Source organism: Lonchura striata, chromosome 15 (genome assembly GCF_050655825.1).
Source record: "Lonchura striata isolate lonStrDom1 chromosome 15, ASM5065582v1, whole genome shotgun sequence".
NCBI lineage: Eukaryota > Metazoa > Chordata > Aves > Passeriformes > Estrildidae > Lonchura > Lonchura striata.
In genome coordinates this window covers 2,614,385-2,635,545 of record NC_140717.1, presented here as the reverse complement: position 1 = coordinate 2,635,545, position 21,161 = coordinate 2,614,385, and the positions used below count along the sequence as shown (strand labels likewise).

At 45.9% G+C, this 21,161-nt stretch overlaps 1 protein-coding gene across 1 annotated transcript in view; it reads right to left on the bottom strand.

Moving 5' to 3' along the window:
• Positions 1 to 1,369: 1,369 nt before the first annotated feature.
• The window catches only part of LOC146765978 (TOG array regulator of axonemal microtubules protein 2-like), a 55,452-nt gene continuing 35,660 nt past the window's right edge, over positions 1,370 to 21,161 (bottom strand). Inside the window, exons 8-9 of the mRNA XM_085592818.1 lie at positions 2,787 to 21,150; positions 1,370 to 1,476 (exon numbers count right to left, since the gene is read on the bottom strand). Of these exons, the coding sequence (XP_085448944.1) occupies positions 20,915 to 21,150 (236 nt within the window). The 3' untranslated portion in view covers positions 1,370 to 1,476; positions 2,787 to 20,914. The remainder of the gene's footprint in view (positions 1,477 to 2,786; positions 21,151 to 21,161) is intronic.

The following is a 21,161-nucleotide window of genomic DNA, read 5'->3' as shown; positions in this document are numbered from 1 at the left end:
CTCCCTGTACCAGTCCCTGAGACACAGTCCCATGGGGCTGTTACTGGGGCATTTTCCTTCCTTGTCAGCCCCAGCAGGCAGTTCAGCAGGGAGAGTCTGCGCTGCCACTCTGGAGCCGAGTTTCCACTCTTCAGTCTAAGCTTGTGTGTCACCCACTTCACCTCACACATTCCCCTAAAAAGCAGCAGGATATCCTAGAAGATTCCACCCCTGGGCAAGAACTGTTGAAACCCTGGCTTTTCCCAAACCCCCCTGCCTAAAACAACCCCCCCAACAGCAACATGTTATTTAAAAGTTGCAAAAAACTCCATCTCCCAACACTTGCTTTCTGTAGGCTCTCAGCCAGAGGAAGGTCTGTGAGGCATCAGAGCTGCAGCACAGGGCTGGTGACTGATCCCATGGGCACCCCTGAGTGTCATCCTGACCCCCACATCTGCAGGAGCTCTCTGCACCTCACAGGGCACCAAAGAGAAATGGGGAAGAGAAAGGGCAGAGCAAATGTGGCTGCACAAGGAGATGCATCGGGACAGATTTTTCATGCTTATGCCAGTGTGAATGGAGGCCTTACCCCTGTGTGAATGAAGCATCCACCAGAGAGTGATCAAAAAGACACCAAAAACAAAACCAATACCACCTAACATTGTAGGGTTATCATCTCTGGGCCTCCTTCTGCCTGTGTATAATTTTGGGACACATTGTGAGTATTGACAAAACATCTCAGGCCCATATGAAGCAGTGAGAAGGAAAAAGCTGAATTCCAAAAGTGCAGGATTCCTAGAGGATTTTCTTTCTTTTTCCTTCTCTTCTGCCATGAGCCCTTAGGAGTAATGACAGACTGAGGGACTTGAAAGCACAACTCAGTCGGTTTCTCAGAAAGAAGAACTCCCTGGAGCTGTTTCTGGGACTGCCATGCAGGAGGTCACAGGGAGACCCTGTCACCTGCCATTGCTGGCAGCAGTGGGAGCAGAGAGGAATCTTAATCCCACTGGGTCAGTGGCCCAAGGCACCCAAACCTGCACGAAAAACTGCTGCCATCCTGCTCTGCCTTCAGTCAGCAAATCATCTCATCCCACAGCTTTCTCTCTCCCCTCAAGATTTCCTTTGCAGCCCCACAGAGCAGCAGGCAAACTGAGGAAACAGCATGGAGCTGCTGCAGCTGGAGCACTGCTGCAGAGCAAGGCTGAGGAAAGGCTGCTCTCAAATCTTTATCCTCTCAGTGCTCTGCAGTAGTTTCACCAGTGCCCTTCGGCCCTCTGGGCTCTCGGGGCTCAGAGGCAGCAGCAAGACTCGCTTCTAACCAACCTTAGTGCTAAAATGGACACAGTGAACGGGGCCTTTCTTACCACTCATCGCTGCCGAGCGAGGAGAGCCCCTCCAGCAAGGACTTCTGTGGGTCGGCAGGGGCTGCGTTCTTCTGTACAGTCCCACGGCATGGCTCTTCTCGGTGTTTGGCACCAGCGGCCGTCTCCGAGGTCACTGTAAGGACAGGGTCGGCCATGGGCGCTGCAGCCCCGGGCAGGGCACCCCGCCATGGAGCGGCCTGCAGCCCATCTCCCAGCCAGGGCTCCATGGGCACACACGGGCACTGGGGCAGAGGCTTCCCTGCTGCCTGGCGCCTTGGGCTCCTTGCTTTCCCCCAGCCTCCCCGGCTGGGCACAGCTCCAGGCTGAACCTGACCATGGCCCCGCAGCGCCAGCTCCCCAGTGCCACAGGGGCCACAGCCAGAGGCAGGTTCCTGCGGCCACATCTATAGTCCCAGAATCTAGATGAACTGCTCTAGACTCTGTAGGGTTTTTGCGCTCCCTTGCATGTTGTCACAAAGTATGGAGGAACCATATCATCAAAAATATTCAGACAGGAGCTAATCTGGGTGTCACTGATGTACCGCAGCCACTGACACCAGTGACAATGCTGAATTATGTAGACATACACATCTAGATTCACTATGGATGGAGAGCCACGTCAGGTTAGCTCTGGTCAATCCTGAACATGGAAGCAGCATCACTAGAAAAGAGCTTTCCAAGTATCCTTCCTAGCTCCCTTCTTCTTATCTCACCCTACTTGGGATCACAGCACAGGCAGGCTGCCCAAAAAGGAGAGACAGGAGCCACTAGGGACTATCTGCTGAGTGTTTCCTGCAGGCAGCCAACAGCCTGGGAGCAGCAGGCAGCCCCCTGTGCCTGTCACTGCTGCACACAGCCGCTGTATTTGCTGGGTGGCACAGGAGGCACTGCTTGTTCCCTCTTGGCATTGCAGCCCGTGGGATGGTGGCAGCGAGGAGCCATCGGGCACTTCTGGGAGCAGCAGCACGACTGCACCGAGCTGCTGACGGCTGTGCAGAGCCAGCCCTTGCTGGGAGAGCAGAAAAGCTGCATGCAGAGCCGGACAGCAGCACAGGCAGAGGGCCCAGATGGTGAGTGCACAACTGATCCTGTGGTTCTTGTAGGTGCACAGTGAGACCCTGGCAGACTGCCCTGCAGCTCATCCCTGCAGTCACAGCAACCTCCTGGCACCAGTGCTGTAGTTTGGATTATATCAGGATGGGCAAAAGCCAGAGCTTAGACCTTTACCACGATTTCATTCAGCTCAACTTTCTAGCAGATCTCTAAGAACCAACTGCTGCAGTACTGCCAAGCTGGAGTAACTCCAAAGTAGCTTTGCTGTTCAATCTCAGGACAGGCTATGGACCCAGGATCCCAGCTGTGCTGGCTGAGGCAGGAGGCAGTTTGTGCTCCTTGGGCAAGGACAAACCCACGCAGGAAAAAGCTGCCATGGAGCAGGCTTACCTGAGGAGCTGTGTGGGACGCTGCCATCCCCACGGACGATGGGTGGTAAGGGCACATTGTCCTGCTTCCTCAAGACCTTTTTCTTCAAGGCACCACCAGGGTGTTTTTTCTGCACTCCAGAAGCTGTGCCATTGACAGGTGGTAGGTTAATCCCTGCAGGAACCAAATAGGAGTTTATAAGTGGAGGGTGCTGGACAGGCTGATGATGAAAAGAGCCTGGAAACTTGCTGGAGGTGGGTAACATCTCTTTGTTATCCCAAAGAACTTCAAATATAGCAATAATATACCACTTTATACCAAGTATAACACTAAAATGGGCCAATGATCACAGAATCACAGAATCCAAGAAGAGTTTGGTTTGGAGGGCACCTTTAAGCACCATTTAGTCCAACCCCTGTGAGCAGGGACATATTCATCTCTGGTGTTTTCATTAGAAGGAACTGAATTTTGTTTTTTTTCAGGTTGAAAAGCATTCTTTTGGAGTCACCTTCTCGGGAGGCTGCTCTCCAGGAGAGAGTCTGAACCCTCAGTGTACTTTGCAAGACAGAATTTTCTACTCTGAAAGACTTTAGAGGTAAAGGTGGGAGGCTGATATTCTGGTACTGACTCAGTGAGGCCATAGGGAAGACACTTCACGCCTCTGTATTTTTCTTTGGGAAAAATAAATAAATCCTATTTAAGCTTCCACTCAGATGCAAGCCAAACAGCCCCCCAGTCTGATTGCAACAATGTGCAAAGGGCAAGCAAGTGGTCAGAAAGGACCACAAGTGTAGCCACCACTTACTTGCTTCAGCTTCATCCCCGGGCTCAACTGTATCAGGAGGCTGCAAGAATCTTTTATTTTTTCTTCTGTTCTTTATCCCTTCCACTATATGCTCTATGTCCTTTGGCTCTAAGTGCTCTTCAGCCAACTTCCACAATGCAGCACGGATCTAGGTGCAATGGAAATACATCACAGACTGTAAGCAGAGACACACAAACCAGACACAACATCTCATCCCGGGCACAGAGTCCATAAAGTGCCACAGGCTTCAGTGCAGCTCCACAGACATTCCAATAGTTTCAGAGGAAGGTCTCCCATCCTCACCCTGGCAATTACACACAGCGAGGTGGAACCCTTCAGTGCCACAACCTTACACTGTTGCAACTGCAACCTCTGTCAGGAAGGCCTGCTTGAAGCATGAAAGTCATAGGAGTGCTCCAAGACAGATGAAGAGCTCACATGGCCAGTGAGCAGGCAGTTCAGTTCCCACAGGCCATGGCAGGAGAATAAAAACCATGTGCAATACCCAGCAAGAAGGGGTAATGAGCTGTTGCTTAACACTCATGGCCAGGAACTACAGCTGTTTCTCCCTTCCTGCCTTCTGAAGGACTCAGTTCTGAAGGACTCTGAAAGGACTTGGTCTCTGAGACCATGAGACCAAAAGGAGGAGTCGTGAAAACAAGTTGCAGAAACACGGATGTTAATGAGCAGAAAACTTGAGAGTGAGAGGGCTGTGAGATGCAGCCACAAAGGTAACCCAGAAAAGTAAAACTCTCCCATTTTATTTTGCAGCCTTGCTTACACTCAACATTAGAATCTTTGCTTCTCTGCTTCTGAGGGTGCACTTTGCCTACATTCACTAATGTGTAGCTTACTCTGTCATTCAGAACTTCTCTAAAACAGCCTTTGCACATAAAGTATGCTTCTGGCATGTCCTTAACACCATTTCCAAACTTGACACCACTGGAAATAGTCAAGCAATTGCTCAGTAGCTGTCAAATATATTCCCAAGAGAATCCCTATCCCCCAGGAGGGGAAGATTATGATTTTCAGTGACATTGTGGGCCAGGTACTAAATAGCCACTGGAGAGGAGGTCTGCTCATCCCTGTCCTTATTCCTTACCTTTCCAAAGCCTTCCTTGATCTCTTTGTCACTGGTAAAACCAGGACTGCTGGGATGACCCAGCTCCTTGGCCCGGCTCAGTGGGAGGCCTGGTAATGGAAGCAAAGGCTCTTGTAAATCTCTGGCAGACTTCAAGCCCCCAAAAATACCATGCTGGGCAACAGGCAAGACAGGTTCCAGATTGCAGAGCTCCCATTAAACACAGAGACTGGGATTGAGAGCAGCAAGGTACATCCTCCTAGACCCTCTCCCAAGGGATGGGCTACTGGCAGCAGCCATGACATTTACTCTGTTGGCCAGCAGACTGAGACCTGCTGCATGATGAAGGCTGCAGCCCCTGGATGCTGGAGAGCCTCTGTACTTGATAGAGAAGGGCAGAGATGGAGATTGCTCTTGACAGAGATCCCTATTTGCCCTTATTCATGCTGATTTTAGTAAACATCTTCTTTCTGGTTCCTAAAAGAAGTCCTGTGTTCTAATACCTACATTTAGATCAACATTTTCTTCTCTTTGTTGGAATATTTAAGAAGACATTCAAAGAAAAGCTTAGCATTGAGGGAGTGTTACCCAAATGTGTACTGTCTTCTTGACACTAGAGAATGCATTTTCTAACTGTAAGATATGCACCTTCCATTTCCTCTGCCTGCCCCACAGCTGAGCAGCCCTACAGCTCCAGGGGGCACTGGCAGAGCACAGCTCATTGCAGGGAGCACATGCAGGGCACAGCTGTTCCCTGGGAATGTGCTCAGGCTCTCCAGGCTGCCACAAGAGCCTTCCTCCCACCAGAGAAGGGCCCAGCTCCCCCCTTACCTTTTTGTGAGGCTGAGCCATGCTCAGCCTTCACCTGGTCCTCCCTGGCAGTGACTCTGGGGCCAGTGCTGCTCTGCGGCTCCTGGGCCAAGGTCCCCTGAGCTGGCTGGGAGCCGAGACCTTCATTGCCAAGGTTGGGCTTTGGCACATGGGTCCTCAAGCCAAAAAGGTCAGCCAGTTCCCTTGGGAACAGAGGCATCCCAGATCCTAGCCTGCACCAAGAGTTCTTTGCCTTCTTCCTCTCCATTTTTGTTGTAGTCTCAGAGGAAGCTGTAATTCAGGTACAAGAGAAGAAGTGAGTTCATTGAACTCATGCCTTTACAATCAGCCCATCTAATGGATGAGGAATTCAAAGCATATTTTAGTTACTGGAAAGACTGGTTGGTAATTTTTAATGAAACTAGCATCAGTTTAATTTCTCTGAACAATATGGAGCTGGAAAGAGAGAAGGGTTCTACTACTTCATGTGTTGCCTATTGCCTCCCCACTACTACAGGATGCCTTTGCTTCCAAACAGTTGGAAATTCACAGTGGTCTCTAGAATGTGACTCTGTCTAGGAAGTAATTGATTTCAAAAGTAGTTTTCAAGGCCTCTTTTTCTGTAGGTCTCACTCAATGCTATGTTGGGTTTTGCACTTTTGGGATTTTTATATTACTCTTTCCAACAAAGGAAGTGCTGGGACACAAACAATGTTAGATGCAAAGGAAGTTTTGCTTTCTCCTTTAATGTACCCAGTATTCAGCAAGCCTGTATTTGTAGGGAACAAAGTGGTTATCCAAAAGTTCCATTTTTGCTCCACTTACCTGGTCCAGGGGTTTATTCCCTACCTTCTTTTCAACAGACCCCCAAACATATACATGACCTGACTCAAAACATTTCTGATCTTGCCTAATACTGTCAATTCAAAATTTGTTATTTCATTCTGAAATACTCTCCAACAGAGCTGTTAGAACTAAAAGAACTAAATCTTTACATGGTTTCAAAGAGGATAAAATCATATGGCAGCCAAGCAGGATGAGTGTCTTAAAACTGGATTCTTTCACCCTGTAGAATGCTGCGGTCAGTAATAAAGGTGAGACAGGTAAGGTTTAATGAGGCCATTTCTAGTCCAGAATTAATCCAGCAAAAATGTCACCTTATTTACTGAGCACCCTAGCTGCACTAAACATTCCAGATGTATATCAGCAAATAAGGAGTCATTCCAAAGTGTCTGTACCCAGGATTTGACAGAACTAACCCTGAGCAAAGGGACCAGGGGATCTAATTCCTGTTTCTGCATCAGCAGAATTATTTCTTCAAGTCTCATCTCTCCTATCATTACACACCCAGAGATGGCAAAGGAACAACAACAGTGTCACTGAGGCTTTCAACCTGAAAGCATTGGCTGACCCAGATGCAACAGAGACTGCATTTTGTGTGGCACAATTCCACCTGCCTGGGATCAGGCAAGGCAGGAGCAGGGACAAGGCAGAAAGCAACTCCTCCCTAGCCTCAGCCTGCAACTCTGATACAGGCAGAGGGAGCCAGGGAAGAGATTTGTCATCCTGACCCTGCCATAGGTGCCTTTGGGCTTGTGCTGTAAGAGGGTGTCAAACCCAGACCCTGCATAGGCTGCATCCATTTGGCAGCCTCCTTCTCCTTCATTGGAAAATTCAAAAGGACTTTCTATCAAGCAGGAGGGAGGAGTGGGAACATTTCTCATTTCATGCCAAATGCCTTCTTTTTCACTACTAATTCTGACACTGGAAAGGTTTCATGGAGATAAAAGGAATGAGGAGGATGGAGAGGGAGGTGTTCTTTTCCTGCACTGCATTTCCAGGGCCACAAGGTACCACTCAACACTTCACACTGGAGGAATTTTCACTGCACCACCAGAGCATGCTCCCAGTGAGAGTCCACTGAGCAGATCAAGGATTTGAAATTACTTTAAAGAAACTTTGAAAATAATAGGTTTTAACCAAGCTTTACAAATGTTACTTCTGAGTTAAGACTACAATGTTAATTCTGGGACAGACATGTCCTCTACCTACCTGCATCTTCAGAGTTGTTGTCTCGGCTTCTGCTGCTGGATCTCAGCCTTGAGAAAATGGAGGACAAAAGAACAAATGAGGAGGTAGAAAGAGAAGGGAGGGAATGGGTGTTGATGAAAGGAGGCAAAATTTCTTAACATGGTCACTCTGATGAAGGAGGAAATGCAACACAAACCCAACAAGAGGCAAAGCTGATTAAATTGTCCTTAAGCTTTCTGTTGCTGGAGTCACACAGAGCTGGCCAAGCTCTGGCTGAAACACAGCCAGGTTGATCAAACATCAATCCTGCTATACATCTATACCCCAAAATTTGTTGGGGATCTCATTTCACAGGGAGGCCCAGGCACAGTGAATTTTCACCTGATGGTTACAGAAGCAGCACCTGAATTTGCAGACACCTCTCCTGTAGCCAGCATTTGCCCAAGCATATTCTCCTGGCTGCAGAATTTGACAGTCAAGGATCACAGTATTCAAAGGTCTGCAGGATCCAGACCCGTGAAATACAGTTCCAAGTGACAACACTACAATTAAAAATGGAATCTATAGCCACGTCCAGGAGAGGACCCATCTTGAGGTGCTTTGAAGCCCTGCCTCCTCTTCCCCACCACCACCTCTGCTCTAGGGGCTTATGGTGTTGGGTTTGACATTGTAATGGATCATCATGGATGGGCAAAATGGTGAATACACAGAGATTTGCCTCAACACATGGAACACCTGACTGTGCAAAATGACCACACGAGACGGGAAGAGTGAGATGAACAGCGCACTGGAGCTGCAGACACCTTGGCTTACCTCATCTCCTGGGGCTTCTGGAAATCCTGATGTGGCAGGGACCCTGCAGTGCTGCCAACTGGGGGGCTTCCTGCCTTCCTTATTGGGGGGATCAAAGGTGGTCCCAATAACCCCTTCTTCGTATCCCCACCAATGGAATAGAGCAAGAAAGCCTGGAAAGAGTAGAACATATTGCTCAGATCAAGCATCCAGCCTTGCCCCCATTCATGCCTGAAGATATTCAGATATGCCCTCAGCTGAGACCTGGCAGGAAAAGTCAAACTGATGGTGGAGCTTGGACCAGGAGGGGAATGGAAAGGGAGGTGCCGATGGAGAGACCATGTCTCAGATTTGCCACCTCTCCCCTCATGCACACTTCTCTGCAAGTGTGGCTTCATTCCCAACAGGCATTCACATGTTGGACATCAAGATGTTCTGGGGTGCCACTGCCTCCACTGGCATTTTGGATGGCATGGGAGTGGGTTTAGATCACTATTGTCTCCCTGCCCCTAAAGGTTCCTAACAGCCAGTGCTGATCTCCAGCCAATTTCCACAAAGCCATTCTGCAGAATGACAAAACCTCCTTTTTCCAAGCCCCTCATTTCTTCTGCTGCTGTGCTTCCCTCCTGCAGATCCCCCGCAGCCTTTGAGCCCAGATGCTGCTGAGCTCTCAGGGTGCTCGCTGCTCTCCAGCTCCCACACTTCCATCATCTCAGGCTCACTGGCATTTAGAAGCTCAGTAGAGCTCCCTGCCCTGCTGCTCTCTGCAAGGTCTCAGCCTGCCCAAGTTCCTCCAGGGCCCCCATGCCATGGCCAGGAAGGGGGCTGGAGGCAGAGGGTGCAGGTGCACACCCTTCCTTCATATCCCATCATTGCTGGCACAGTGAAAGAGCCAAACCAGGACCTGTTCAAACTTCAGGGAACTTCAAGTTCGTGTCATGGAAAAGGTCTCACAGCTCTGCCTACAGCACATCAAGTGAAACTTTACACAGGACTTTGTCTCCTTACCTCATGTCCTCTTCCCTCTGCTCTCTGCTCCTGTATTTTTATCCGGTGCTCATCAGAGCCATTGCCATTTCCCCCATTCTCCTGCTCTCTGCCATATGTCTGCCCTGGCATGGTGGAAGGAGAGCCCTTCTGGATGGAAGGCAATGGCTTGGATGGAAGGAGCATTGAGGGATTTCCAATGGAAAACCTCTTGGCAAGAGGATATCCGGTGAGGCCTGCGAAGTGGAGACACAAAATGTAACAAAGGCCACAATGCAAACCTAAAGCAGCTTACGCTCTAGATTTCATGGGACACATTTCCTGCCAACTTCTAAACAGGGAAGCATGCTTCTGCTGGCAGACACTGGAGGCAGGCCAGGGGAAAACCCTGACCCACTTCCACAGGGCTGCCACAGGAACAGCCTGGCCTCTGGGCTGCCCTGGGACAGCAGGAGCCCAGAGCCCTGTGCTGTACCCAGGAATGGCTCAGCTGCACATGCACCCTCCTGCTCCTCTCCCTGCCCCACAGCTGAGCAGCCCGACAGCTCCAGGGGCACTGGGAGCACAGCTCATTGCAGGGGCACATGCAGGGCACAGCTGTTCCCTGGCAATGTGCACAGGCTCTCTGGGCTGCCACAAGAGCCTTCCTCCCACCAGAGAGAGCCCAGCTCCCCCTCACCTCTGTGTGAGGCTGAGCCATGCTCAGAGGGGAAGGAGTGAGTTAGCTGAACTCCCACCTTCATCATCAACACATCTTACAGGTGTGGCACTCGAGGGGAATAATTTTTAATTACTGTGAAAATTTCTTTGGCTTTCTTTTTCATGGAACTAGCCTGTGTTTGATTTCTCTCAACAGTATTGACTTAGCAAGTCTGAAGGGAAACATGGAAGGGTCCAATGATAAGAGGGGAAAAAAGTTTCCTTCTTTGAGGCTGGCCTTATGGAAATCCCCAGGAAAGACCTACACAGATGTGACTGCCAGTTCTGCAAACCACAAAGACCTTTCAGCAAGCAGGCAGGCCTTATTGGTGTTTCTATAGCACCATAATACCATCCTCAGGTTTGGACATGATCAGCAAGCCAAGGAAGAATGGGAAATTTATCTTTACTGACACCCAGCATTGAGGGAAAAAAAAGAAACAGGACTTGCATCTCATGACCATGTCCAATTTGTGGTCAGCTGTGGCCACAGTCCCTATCCTGGCTGACAGTGTGACTGATTTGGCTACTGTCAAAAAGGAGAAAGTAGAGTAAAATAATTAAAGAATTTTGTGGTGCCATGGCGTCCTTTCAGGATCATCTGTAGCTGTCAGCCACCTACTCTGACACAGAGTCAGCACTGGCCACCATGGACCAGTTTTCCCTGAAATCTGGTGGATTTTTTTTTTTGCCATTTGGCTTCAGCCTTTCACCTCCTTTCTATCCTCACCTTTGCCTTCAGAGGTCTTTCCTTTTGCAGTAAATTCCATCTTCAAACCCCTGCTTCTGCCTCACAGAAGTGTCTGGGTTTGAATTCGGGAGTAATCTCAGTGTGGGCAGCGACAGGAGCTTTGTACCCAGCCTTAGCACGAGGTTGGGTGACTCCAGTCGCCAGCACTCACTCACAGAGGCAGAGCCAGACTGTGACTGTGTCAACCACAACTGTCACAGCCCTGGCGTGGGGCTGCCCCTTTGTGATGCACTGGTAGTTACATCTATGGTTCTCTGGTTTCCATGGCTGCAAAACCACACCCCAAGTTCCATTCCTTTCCCTTCCCCAGGGCACCCAGCCCTAAGCTGGGCCAGGCCAGGCCTGAGGATTTCACACTGTCTAGGCAGTAAACCATTTCCAAAGCTACTTTTCAAGGTCTTTATTTCTGTAATTCCCACTCAGTTCTGGGTTGCAGCTTGTTGGTGTGGGATTTTGTTTATTTCTCTTCACATCCAACTAAGTGGTGGGGCACAAACATGGCACTAGGTGGTGGAAGTCAAAGAAGCTTTGCACTCCCCAGTTCAGGACCCCAGAATTCAGTTGGCTGATAGCTGTAGGGAACAAACTGACCATCAACCTTCCACTTTTGCTCTGCTTCATTGTTCCAGGGGTTTATTCCCTGCTTTCTTTATTGCAGAGGCACCCAAACCTAACATAATCATCATCTGCCTCAGAACATTTCTGATCTTGGTAGTTCCTGACAATTCAAAATTTTCTTAATGGAAATAGCCCAGGCAGGTTATTCTAAACAGAGTGGATAAAACTAATCATGCTTGATTTGGCAGAACTAAGCCTGAGCCATGGGGCCCATGGGTCTGATCCCTTTTTATACATCTGCAAAATTATTTCTTCAAGTCTCATCTCTCCTACCTATTCAAAGGAGCTTTGTACTCATCATTAGTATTCAGGGGGCTGATATGATCAGTGTATCTGTAGGGTGTAAATTGGCCATGCAAATTTCTCCTTCATTGTGGCAAGGCTTTATTCCGGCTTCCTTTCCTTCACACACACCCAAACCCAACATTACAACTCCTGCCTCCTGAGTTAGAATAGTTGACTCCTTTTTAATACAAGTGTACCTGGACTTAAGCAGGGACACTGGGCTAATCATAGTGGGAACTGGTTTGTAAGCCTTGTGCAAGCATTTTTCAGTAGAAAGAGGTAGATGAGATTTTACAACACATTCATGAGCAAGTCTGACCAAGAAGCCAAAGTACAAGACAAATACTTCCAAATCTGCCACCCATGGGGAAAGGAATCAGAAAAAAAGATTAAACAAATGCCATTGCAGCTGAATTCCCTGCATTTATCCCATGGTCCTGTTGTCAATGCAGGTGAACCCAATGGGAAGAAATTATGAAGTCTGACTCAATTCAGAAGGCTGAATGATTTCTTTATTACAACTATACTAAAATACATTAATATACTATATAAAAGGAGGATACTAAAACTGCATACTACTTTCTTTGACTCTAACACAACTCGTGACCCTCTCTGAGAGTCCAGCCCCAGGTGGGTTGGATTGGCCATCACGCTCAAACAATCCTTATCAGAATACAATAAAGTGCTCGCTCCAGATAAACAAATCTCCAAACACATTCCACATGAGAAAAAACAAGGAGCAAAAATAGAAATTGTTTTCTCTTTCATTTCTCTCTGTGCACCTCTATGAAAAATCCTGAGAGAGGGAGAAATGTGCTGCCACAATTGTGTATGCTAAACCTTCTTACTAAACATGGATATAGAGATTAAAAACATAGGGAGTATGACATTAAAGAGGTTGATATGTGTATTATAACTACTTAGTGTTACCTAAGTTTCTTCTGATGGAACCTGATTTGTTTGCAAATGAAACTGATAGGTGTTAACTTGTGCATAACTGGAATGTAGACCTGCCTTGAAAACACAGTCTTGACAAGACACAAAAAAAAATTGTGCAACACCTGACATGGCTTGATTTTTTTAAAAATTTTTTTTTCTTTTCTACAGCAAACTACCTTTAAAATAGGTAGTTTGCAGTAGAAAAGCGGCTGTTTTATATAGTTACAAAATTCAGCAATATCTAGTGAAATTATTTTCTGGCTTGGGATATGCATATGGATTAGATAGTGGTAGATAACTTTATGTGCCAGGTCTGCCTCATTTTTTGTGAATTGTAGCAGTTCATGTTACTTGCAGATTTAACAGCCAGGGTAGATTGTGCTCAACAAAATTTCTGGGCCTTTGTTTCTCCCATCTCTTTGCTATTTCTTAGGGTTTAGGTAGATTGACTCCCCATTCATGAAGCAGTAAGGTAATTTTCAGCACTACACATGCATTTTAATCTTACTGACAATTTGCAACATGCTAATTTAGAGTGGAGCTTTTTCCTGACTTCCATTTTCAAGGGCCCTCTAGGTCTATTAAACTGTGTTTATATCTGTATGAATACAGCTACTTCATTACATCTAAAACATTCAGAATTACAATGTGGAAGGTCAAGAATACAAGGCTTAATTGATAGAATTTCAGGAATGATGGGTTATATTTGGAGGGGGAGATAGAAGGAATGGAAGTTAAACAGGAGTCTTTAAATGGCAAGTTTAAATCTCCCAGAATAGATGCATTAAATGTACAGGCCAGATTACTATTTTCTGCCACAAGGAATGTTGCTCAAATAAACTACATGAATCAGGGTCATTGGTGCTGGTGCTACTAACAATTGGTTATTTACAGCTGGAGTTTTTCTACTTGCAAAAGCACTTTCCTGACATTAGAGGCATTATCTGTTGTGATCTGAGAGAGATCCAAGAAAATAAAACACGATCAAGTAAAACCAAAACTGAGACAGTATATGTCTATAGAGCCTTACTTCAGACAGTCAGAATGTAGTGCTAGTTAAATCTGGGACAAAGGTGCTGCCTTTATTTACTGGTTGGCAATTTTCTTGTAGGGAAGGAAACCAAAAGCTCAAGAATTTGACAGATTGCAAGTCACTTTTGGATGCAAGCAATACCTTACAGTATTTTTCATGGAAAAAGCCCAAAAGCCAACAAAAAGCCAAACTAACCACAAAAACCCCCTTGAGACAAGACCAACACAAAACCTAAATATTAAGTATTTCTGTAGCTTTCCACTATTGAAAAAAACACCTGGTGGTGATATGGAAGGGTATTGGTGGTTATGCTCAAGGCTATTCTTATACCCTCAGACTTTAACTAAATTTTCATATTGATTATGAGGTGGAACTCATTACTAGAACTTGATGGATTTTGAGGAAAGCTTTTTTTTGGGTGAAGAACATCAGAAACCATTCAAAAGCGCTTTTTGTGTTACGAGAATACGAGGCTTTGGCTTTCTGCTGTCATTGTACTCCATTAAGTTGCCTTTTGCAGCCCGAGAAAATGCATTAATAACTCTGCCAAGTGTTCCCTGGAGGAGAAGCCGTGGTCAGGTTGCAGGATGGGCACAAAGCCACCGGGTGGCAGAGGAGACTGAACTATCCGGCAGCTCTGTGAGCAGCAGTGCCTGGGTTTGTGTTCCTGGCTGGGAAAGAGACCCGAGTAAGGCATCTGAGCTTCCTGCTCAATCTTCTAGAGGATTTTTCAGGAGCTGGGAAAGCAGAGAGAAGGGAAGAATCCAGTAGATCTAGTAACAGACTGAAGTACTCTGCTGGCCAGCTTAAATTGCTACACAAGTGTTGCATTGAGAAAGCAGTGCATAATCTAATGCACAGTTATAGGGTTTACTTGGAATAACATCCGTGTCCAAAAGCAGCATGTGCTTTCAATCTTTGTCCTGTTCTTCCTCTTTGCTTCTTATCTGAAATTTAAACTATTGACTGCTTTGAAGAAGGTGAAATGAAAAAAAGAGATCAATTATTTCCTCTTCTCTGTTGTACGGAAAACAGTAGTACTGGTATATTTTTTATAAGGTACTAGACTATTCCCACCTTCCTGTTGTGTGTGAGGGGCCTCATACTCTGAACTCTGCTACTTCTCCCCTCACTGCCTCTATGTTTACACTTCAGGATTACGGCTTTAAAAGAAAGTGGAAAAAAAATTCCAAGTTGCAGTGCATCAGTTCCTCTGATGGAACAGTTCTGCATTCACTTCATGCTTAGTGTGCTAGATTGGTTTTAACTACTTTGTTTTCTTGATTTATAGTGAGATATATTTGTTCTGCAGCTCATTACTTGAGGTCTCTGCATCTATCTAGAGCCTTCAAGTCACCACTGCCCATCATGAAGCCTGGAGCTGAATAAGAGACTGAGGTGATCTGGGTGAGGGACACAGTAGAGGAGCAATGTTGTCCATTCTGCTCTCTCTTTCTGTGCCTTGGGGTGGGCTGGAGCACCTGGAATATAACTTGAGAAATGCTGAAGATGCCCAAATAACTCACAGTGAATCCATTCAGCATTCTCTCTGTGAAAATTTACCTGTTAATATGAAAAAAACCCCATGGTGGCGGCTGGTAAGCGAGCAGCAGACAGCTTGTTAATAGGTCATTAGTAAAGTCCAGTTATTCTTTTCTTAAGATCAATGGATAATATAGTTTCTCACTCCATTGAAAGTGTTGATTAGCTAAAACTGAGGTATGGGCACTATGTGACTGGTTAACAACAGTTGCCTGGAGACCTGAGTCTTTGTAAATTTAGCAGGAATAATAATATATATTATATGCCAAATATAATAATACATTTATATAAATTATTATATAATATTTAATATTTGTGTTTATATTTATAACTGCAGATATGTTTATATTTATTTTAAGAACAGATTTATATTATTATATAAGAATATATTTATTATAAACAAAACCTGTCAAATATAATAATAAGACCACACAGATTCCTAGATGATAGCATACAGAAATCAAATAGCATGGGAAACATGGGCAGCACAAGTCACTAAAAGAAGAGGGTGCTGGAAAATAATTGTTTGCTTTGCATTTTGAAGATATTTCTGGTGTCAACTATTTTTCAAAAGCAAGCAAGGGGCAGTGTCAGTGAGCCAATGTTTTCCTTTGCTGGTAGAGCCTGGGACATGTATCCCTTCCTCTTGCTCTGGAAATGAAATTTATGGCTGAAATGTTCTCTGATTCATAAAAAGCAGGAAAATAATTCATCTAGGGCCTGATGCTCTGATTCCCATGTGATTCTTTTCATCTTTAGAGTAAAGTTTATCTGATAGGTGCTAACCCTTCTTCTCTCCAAGCTGCAAATTAAAATAATTAGCAAACAAAGCCTGTTGTAGATTTTCCATTGAAGCTGCAAAAAATACAAACAGACAGAGAAGCATCAAGGCACTTTTTCTTTCTTGTTCAAACATTATAAATGTCACCGATCATTTCACAGAATTAATCTTGCAAGATTAATTGCAAGAGCAGAAATGGTGTGAAAAGGGTAGGCTGTGAAAAAAAAAAAACAAAACTGGGTGAACGTTAATGCAAGTACTCTGGTTGTCAGTGATTCAAGCAAACAAGACACTTAGTGGTAGGTTGGCTGAAGAATATTTCTATAACAGAGAGAAATGAAGTGTGTAGAGTAGTAAATGCAATCTGAAGAGCCATTTCCTGGCAACAGTTTTTGTTTGTGTCATAGCCCACCACTAGAGAAAGCATGGCTGTGTGTTCCTGTGTTTTTGTGCTGAGACTTTCCCTTCTTTGCTGTGAGCTACAGCGATGTGGGGTGTCCTGTGTGGAAATGAAACTTTCTAGGAAGTGTAAATGCTAAAGAAAGCAAAGGGTTGCTTCTTTGCATGTGCAGAATTTGGCTTGAAATACCAGCCCAGAAAGCAAATTGTGAAAGTTCCTCAGTCATTATTTAATTCAAATTTGTTTGGGAGAACAACAAGGTGACTCGTTTTTTCCACTAATGGTTTAGAGGTATGTCCTTGGCTTTTAGTGTTTGATCAAAACTTGACAGGTTATTTAAAGCGGCGGGTTGTTTAAAGTTTAAATCATTATTTTGGCAGTTGATAATAGCATATCACAGGTGCTTAGGAATCAAATCTTTGGGCCTTTATACAGGCAAATAACCTCAATAAAATCCCTAACATAACCTCTGATACAGCAGACATTGTAAATATTGCAATAAAGGCTTGATCCTTTAAGGTCATGTAAGTTTTACCCAAAGTTTTCTTTTTTAGATACTAGAACCTGGATATTGTGCTGTAAACTTTGGTGTACTAGTGCACCTTCCTTTAGCTGTATCTGTAGATAGACACTATCATACAGAACTTGTGATTATTGTGAGACCATGCTTGCTTTCTCATTACGAAGCTAATGGTGTGTCAAAAAACTGAGTTAAAAGGGCTTTGGAAATACATGATTCTGTGAATAAGTAGGCTGCATTTCTGAAAGAATGGTTGTTCCTGCACAATAGTGCATTTCCCTCAAAAAAATAATATTTTTCCTAAATATCTGAAACACTTCACAGATGAGTGGAAGAGGAAGGTCCTTTCACAGGGGCCAGCATGGTTTGGCTTACAACTAACAACTTCCTTTGCTTGAAACCAAATTGAATGTTAGGTTTAAAGTACTTGCCTTCATCCATCCTCAATATTTTTAGTTATATGCTGTTTTGCAGCATATGACAAAATACAATTAGCTTTTCCATCTTGAGATTATATCTGGAGTCTTCAATCCTAGGTCCAGATAATTAGATGGGTTTCATTAACACAGAGGAACTAAGTGAAAGGAAGACTTCAGTGTCATGTTAATCCTTTTGTGTCCTTTCTCAGCCATCGATAGCACTTGGCAGGGGGGTTAAAGCAATGTGAAAAATACAGCACCAGCTCCAGTGGCAGGCCCATGGACATGAATGAACGCTGGCTCTTTCCCATGGGAAACAAAACTCACCCCTCCAGTTTCCTGATGTCAGTTTGTAAGAGGTATTTGGCACTGCCAGGGCAGCCCGAGTTGTAGGCGGTGGCAGGTTGGGTCTGGGAGACATCCTGCACCGTTTGGAATTTTAGGAGTGCACTTGGCTCCTTGTCTCCTCATTGTGTCACCACGAGCAGGAGCCCAGAGCTCCTGCAGAAACCATCGCAGCACTCAGTGGGAACAGACCTGTGTCCAGTCCTCACGCAGAGCTGTGGTGTCCAGCATCATCTCATTGGAATGAGGAACTGTTCCAGCTTTTTAGAAGGAGCTAAGGAGGTTTGGCCTTCAGATCAGCTCCTTCCCAGCTTTTGATTTGCTGCCCTGGGTAAGCTGCTGCTTGTGCCAACACTTGTTTCACAGCTGACCGCCCTGCTCTGCTGACCAGCAGCCATTGCAGGAGTTTCTGCCAGTGACATTGAATCTTTCAGATCACCCTAAGGAAAGCTCAGGGCAAAACCTGAGCATTGCCTGGGTGATGCTTTTAACATTAAATCTTTCCTCTGTGCTCCATGCCACGCACAGTAAATATTTGAGGAAGCAGGTTTGCTGCTCTAGAAATTCTTCAAAACAGTAATTAAACCACAACAGAACAAGATTTTTGGATGTGACACGATTCTCATTTTAATTCATTGTGCAGAAAACTTCAGGAGCACTGCTTGTGAGCTGTGTGTCTAACCTAAGTGACCTTGCAACCAAGAATTTAGAAAAGTGGGGAGAGATGGAATCACTACCACAAGGATCTGCATTGTGATTCTCCCACAGGCCTGAGGACACGGCCCACTTCCACTGGGCCGTGGCTTTTTACCCTACATCAAAACTTCATATTTCAGATTGTGGTGGTGAATCCCCCTGGCCTTGTCAGGCCACATGGTGATTTGAGAAACACTTGTCAGGCCTCGGCCTTGCTGAACAGCCCCTGGACCCAGCTCCTCAGGAGTTTTTCAGAAACACTGAGTGCTCCCAGGAGCTTGTGCTGTCTGATGAGCTCCTGGGGCGTTCTGTGAACAGCCTTGGAAACCACTTTTCTGGCCTCAGTGGCATGGCATCCTTCTTCTCCCACTTTCAAAGGCAGGCTGCTGACCCAAAGTGCAGCCATGAGGAAGCATTTTATTTTATAATCAACACTCCAAAAGGAGCCCCTTGGAGCTCTCCTGGACCACAGCAGCTGCCAGCAGCAGCCTCCCTTTGCGTGGGGCCTCTCAGAGCCAGCGAGCTCTCAGGTTTGCTGCTCTGGAAGGATCACCCATCAACAATGGATCCTGGGCCAACAGCCCCACTCCTGGAGTTAAGCTTGAGTGCTGTTAAGCTTTTAGGTGGTATTCCTTTGGATCCTTGTTCTTTCTGTCCCCTTCTCAAATGCAAACACACACACACACACACACACTCACACACACACACACGTATAGTTCTCAGTACATTTCTTGTTTAATTGACTGCATTGTATTTGTTACTTTTTTTCCTTGTTATGCCTTAATTGACCAGTAAGTAATAGTGTGAATGCTGCCATTGAATTTTGTTGAGCTGTTGCTCAATATTCAATCTGGCTTTTACTGAACCTTGCCAAAGAATTTTTAAGCAATCTTGGACACTTGTTTGTAACAAGCCATGGGACATGAGGTGCAGGGTTGACATTGAAAAGCAGGAGAGTCATTCCAAAGTGACAAGTTTAACTGTCCATTTTATTACTCTTCTATGTATTTCACTCTAATAAGACAAGCCAAGCTTTTATTGGAGGCAGAATGTGTGTGGGATGCACTACAGTATTATCCCATAATACTGTGGTCTGAATGGCACCCAGGATGGAGTTTAAAAAGATTTGAGGAACCCTTGTCACTTGTTATTTGCCTCACAACAGGTTGCAAACAACACAGTTGGACTGCTGTCCTGGGTAAATATACATACAGATGATTTTTCCAAAGCAGTGCATCTTTTTTCGTGTCCTCTTCTTACCTATGAAATTATGACTGAAAACACCTGTGAGCCAGATCTGTGTGAGGCTGCAAAGGAGCAAAGCTTTGGGATTTGGGCACACTCCTCTTGATTTCTTTTCTCAGGCCTTTTGTGAGCACAGAGTACATCTACATGGAAAACTTTTGACTATACAGGATCTTGTGGGTCCATTGTCCCCCAGACATGTCAATGGGTGGCTGAGTTGTAATGCCAAATGACAAAGAGCAGTGCAAATGACACAAAGAAAACATGGTAAAAGAGGAAGAAGAGAAGCCCAGTGATGACAGGATGTGTGAGACACTGGCACATTGAGTGAGCTGCACTCCCATAACCTCTAGGCTGGATAGGTCTGGGTCTCACATTCTCTGCTTGGCTTATTTAAATTTTATTTATTTATTTACCTTTTTTTAAAACCATCAAAATAAAATATATACACTTAAAAATATGTCACCAAAATTTCAAGATACAATCAAAATACATTTAATCAAAACTACATCTAAATATCAGAACATATGTACATCTGTATCTATGAAGACTAATGCATAAATCCTATTCTTCAACTACTCTTCAAGCAGGCGGCAGCTTCTTCCTGAACTTGGAAGGATGAGAGCTCTTCTGGATGAGAAGCAAGGACTTTGCAGGTAAGAGACAATCAGAAGTGTCCAGACAAAACTTGGTAAGAGGATATCCAGTGAGGCCTGCGAAGTGGAGACACAAAATGTAACAAAGGCCACAATGCAAACCTAAAGCAGCTTAAGCTCTAGATTTCATGGGACACATTTCCTGCCAACTTCTAAACAGGGAAGCATGCTCCTGCTGGCAGACACTGGAGGCAGGCCAGGGGAAAACCCTGACCCACTTCCACAGGGCTGCCACAGGAACAGCCTGGCCTCTGGGCTGCCCTGGGACAGCAGGAGCCCAGAGCCCTGTGCTGTACCCAGGAATGGCTCAGCTGCACATGCACCCTCCTGCTCCTCTCCCTGCCCCACAGCTGAGCAGCCCGACAGCTCCAGGGGCACTGGCAGAGCACAGCTCATTGCAGGGGCACACGGGGCACAGCTGTTCCCTGGCAATGTGCACAGGCTCTCTGGGCTGCCACAAGAGCCTTCCTCCCACCAGAGAGAGCCCAGCTCCCCCTCACCTCTGTGTGAGGCTGAGCCATGCTCAGCCTTCACCTTGTCTTCAGTCTGGAGTTTCTTCAGGCACCCCATGTCATGACTAGGAAGGGCGATGGAGAAAGCGGGGGCAGATGCACGCCCTTCCTTCGTATTTCGTCATTTTTGGCACAGCTAAGAGGTCAAATCCGGAGGTGTCCAACTCAGCATTTGGTCATCTTCCTGGAGAACATCCTGCCTTCACCAGCACAGAATGTTGGAGAGGTTCTCCCGCATGTATCGAGGTTTGCTGGCAGCACACTTCTTCAGTTTGTTGCCCATAACCTCATAGAGGGCCAGGGCAAGCCTGGTGGCCACCGTGCGGACGTTGGCACTTCGGACAGGCAGAGCTTTTTTGTCCAGGAAGGACCAGAGCACAGGCAGGGCGTAGCGCTGGATGACTTCAGGGCTCCTGGCGTAAACCCACTCCACGAGCTCTGCTGGGAGA